Below are 3,234 nucleotides of genomic sequence, written 5' to 3' on the forward strand. Positions count from 1 at the left end.
GCACCCCCAACACCGTCACACTACGACTCCCTCATCACGGCGCTGGCGCAGGGTGAGAGCGCCCGCCCCGCTGGACAGCCGCCGCGCGCAGCTGGGCTGGGCGCACTGCGCACACGCCTAGCCAGCCAGCCCCTTGCCCTGCCTTGCCCTTGCACCAGCATGTGTGGCCCTCACCTCCTGCTGCTATCGCCTGACCCGCCCGCCTGCCCGCCTGCCTGCCTCCCTCCCTCCCTCCCTCCCCCCGGCTTCGCCGCTGCCGCAGGCGCGCAGTGGCAGAAGGCGAGCGACGTGTTTGAGCAGATGCAGGGCCAGGGGTGCCACCCAGACGTCGTCACCTACACCGCCCTCATCTCCGCCTTTGAGAAGGGCGGGCAGTGGAGGCTGGCGCTGGAGGTGCGCGCCGCACGCCGCCCCACGGCCGCGCCCACGCCCACGCCGCGCCATGCGCCGCCCGCGGCCGCCCACGCGCCCGCTATTCTGCCTGCGCCACCGAGCCCTGCGCTCCCCGCTGCCTGCGCCACCAAGCCCTGCGCCCACCCCTGCCCCTGCTCCCGCCTCGCCTCCCCTACAGGCCTACGAGCGCATGAGGGCTCAGGGGTGCCGCGCCGACGCCATTGTGTACAACGCCATCATTGACGCGCTGTGGGAGACGGGCGTGGTGTGGGTGCAGCGCCGCGCCCTCAAGCTCTTCAGGTGTGTGCAGGCGCCGCCGCCGCCCCCTCCTCGTGCCGCCCCCTCCGCAGCGCACCACGCACACGATGCACACCACGCCCACCACACCAATGCTCACTCCCTCACGCCCGCCTGCCCGCCGCTGCAGGGTGGCTGTGGAGGAGGGGCACTTCCACCAGGGCAAGCTGGTGCCGGGGCTGGCGCGCGCCGAGGTCAACCTGCATGCCATGACGGCGGGGGTGGCCATGCTGTCGCTCTACGCCTGGCTCGTGTCGCTGCGCGCGCTGCTGGCCAGCCACGGCCCCGCCGCCATGCCCGCGCGCCTGGGCGTGGTGACGGACCGCGGCAAGGGCGCCAAGGAGCAGGGCAACCTGGTGGTGAAGGAGGCGGTGCAGGCGGCCATGGCGCTGTGGGGCGCGCCATTCAGGTGCGCTGCCGCCGGCGGCAAGCGGGGAGCTGCGAGGAGGGTGTGGCGCGGCCGGCGCGCGGCGGCGCGCCACGCGGGCGCCTGCCTGCCCGCCCTCCACCCTGCCCGGCCTGCCCCTGGGGACGGCATGGGCTGCGCCTGGGCTGCGCCTGGGCTGCTCCCCGCCAGCCGCCCGCTGCCCTGCTAGCCTGGCATGTGGGGGTGGCTAAGGCGTGTCCCCCCTGCCTGCCCCCGCCCTTTCCCCGCCCTGCAGGCCCGTGGTGGACGGCGGGTACAGCGGCATGCTGGAGGCGGCGGGCCCCGACGCCTGCGACTGGCTGCTGGGGGAGGGCTTTGAGGCGCGCCTCTTCACCTTCTTCCCCTGCACAGACATCACGCCCGCCGTGGCAAACACGGTGCGCCGCGCAGCCCCGCTGGCCGGAGGGCGGCTGGCTGGGCGGAGGCCGGGAACGCGGCGGCGGGTGGCTGGGGCACCCGGCGACAATGGCCGGCATGGGCAGGCTGCCGGGCCGCCCGCATGTGACGGTGCTGCCGAGGTGTGATGCGAGGGCATGCTGAGGGGCGCTTGTGTGTGTATGTGTGTGCTGGGTTCAGATGAAGGACCGCGACAGCGTGCACAGCGTGAGCGCCATGCTGGACGACCCCGACTGTGCCAAGGAGGTGAGATGCCAGCCCGCCTGCGCCTGCCGCCTGCCCGCCTGCCTGCTTCATGCCAGAAGCCCTGCTGCCTGCCACAAGCTCGTTGCGCCGCACGCCGACCCCGCTGCTGATCTCCCCGCGCCCGCTCCCGCGCCGCCCCCGCCCCTGCAGGCCAGCGTGGAGCAGCGGTGCAGCGAGGCCTTTGCCGCCGTGCAGCACTTTGAGAAGACGCACTGCCTGGCGCTGCAGAACATGGGCTACACCTACCTGCAGCGGCGCAACGAGCTGGTGGCCAAGTGCCTCGAGGTGGCAGCCAGGTGCGGCCCTGTGGTGCGGTGTGTGTGTGTGTGCCTGGTGCGGCGTGTGCCTGTGGTGCGGCGCGTGTGGGCAGCAGGCAGGCAGCGACGCCGTGCCCCGCCGTGCCCGCCGCGGCCGCCAGCCCGCCAGCCGCAGCCCAGCGCCCTCCAGCCTGGGCTGTTTCCCGTCCCCGCGCCCCCGCATCTCCACACACGCACACACACACTCACACACACCCACACGCTACCCTTGCTGCCTTGCCGCCGCGATGCAGGCTGGGCGTGCGGGAGGAGGCGGGCCACGACGGCGTGCTGCTCATGGACCGGGTCATGTCCACCAGCCTGCAGCTGGCGCCAGACCTGCTGGACCTGCTGGCGGTGGGGTGCGTGGTGATCGCGGCGCGCCAGGTGGACGGCGCGGGCGCGGGCCTGCCGCCGCTGCCCGCCGACGCCGACGTGGGCGCCGCCTCGGGCCTGCCGCGCGCCGCGGTGGAGCAGATGGAGTGGAATGTGCGGCAGGTGCTCAGCCAGGACACCGCCGCCATCTCCACCCTGCGCTGCCTCAAGCTCTTCCTGGAGCGCATGGGGGCGCACCACATGGACGCGCGTAGCGGAGCCGCCATGGCGGGCCGCGCGCAGCAGCTGGTGAGGCGGGGCTGGCGGGGCGGGGTGTGCCGGGCAGGGCAGGGGGCCGCAGCGGGCACCGCAAGCCCGCGCCCCAGCTGCTGCTGCTGCTGCTGCTGCTACTGCTGCTGCTGCGGTGCTGGGGCGCGCAGCGGGCTGCCGCTCCGCCTCCCAGCCTCCCGATCCCTGCCCTCTGCCTGCCACCCACCCAACCACCCACGCCCCGCCCCGCCCCGCCAGGTCACCGACTGCCTCACTGACATGGCCTTCCTCAACTGCCGCCCCAGCGTGATTGCGGCGGCGCTGCTGTATGTGGAGCGCCGCTCGCGAGGCATCATCCCCTTCTGGCCCTCCATGCTGGCCAAGCTGACGGGGTACCAGGTGGGCGGGGTGGGTGGGTAGTGGTGCTGGTGGTGGCGGCGCGCCCCTGCTGGAGGCTACGCTGAGCCCCCCGCTCGCCAGCCTGCCTGCCTGCACCCCCGCTCCACCCGACAGCGCCCCCCCCGTGTGTGTGCGCCTGCCTCAGGACATGAGCACCCCCGAGCTTTCTGTGGCCATCAAGGCGGCGCAGCGCAT

General features: G+C 73.9%; 1 protein-coding gene across 1 annotated transcript in view; it reads left to right on the forward strand.

Moving 5' to 3' along the window:
* Nucleotides 1–300: 300 nt before the first annotated feature.
* CHLNCDRAFT_142374 (hypothetical protein) overlaps nucleotides 301–3,234 on the forward strand; it is a gene marked incomplete at both ends in the record, with an annotated part of 5,427 nt that continues 2,493 nt past the window's right edge. The window contains 8 exons of the mRNA XM_005850119.1: nucleotides 301–393; nucleotides 572–693; nucleotides 821–1,099; nucleotides 1,353–1,494; nucleotides 1,694–1,759; nucleotides 1,910–2,055; nucleotides 2,310–2,679; nucleotides 2,899–3,039. Of these exons, the coding sequence (XP_005850181.1) occupies nucleotides 301–393; nucleotides 572–693; nucleotides 821–1,099; nucleotides 1,353–1,494; nucleotides 1,694–1,759; nucleotides 1,910–2,055; nucleotides 2,310–2,679; nucleotides 2,899–3,039 (1,359 nt within the window). The remainder of the gene's footprint in view (nucleotides 394–571; nucleotides 694–820; nucleotides 1,100–1,352; nucleotides 1,495–1,693; nucleotides 1,760–1,909; nucleotides 2,056–2,309; nucleotides 2,680–2,898; nucleotides 3,040–3,234) is intronic.

This window comes from Chlorella variabilis (assembly GCF_000147415.1).
Source record: "Chlorella variabilis unplaced genomic scaffold CHLNCscaffold_4, whole genome shotgun sequence".
In the NCBI taxonomy this organism is placed as follows: Eukaryota; Viridiplantae; Chlorophyta; class Trebouxiophyceae; order Chlorellales; family Chlorellaceae; genus Chlorella; species Chlorella variabilis.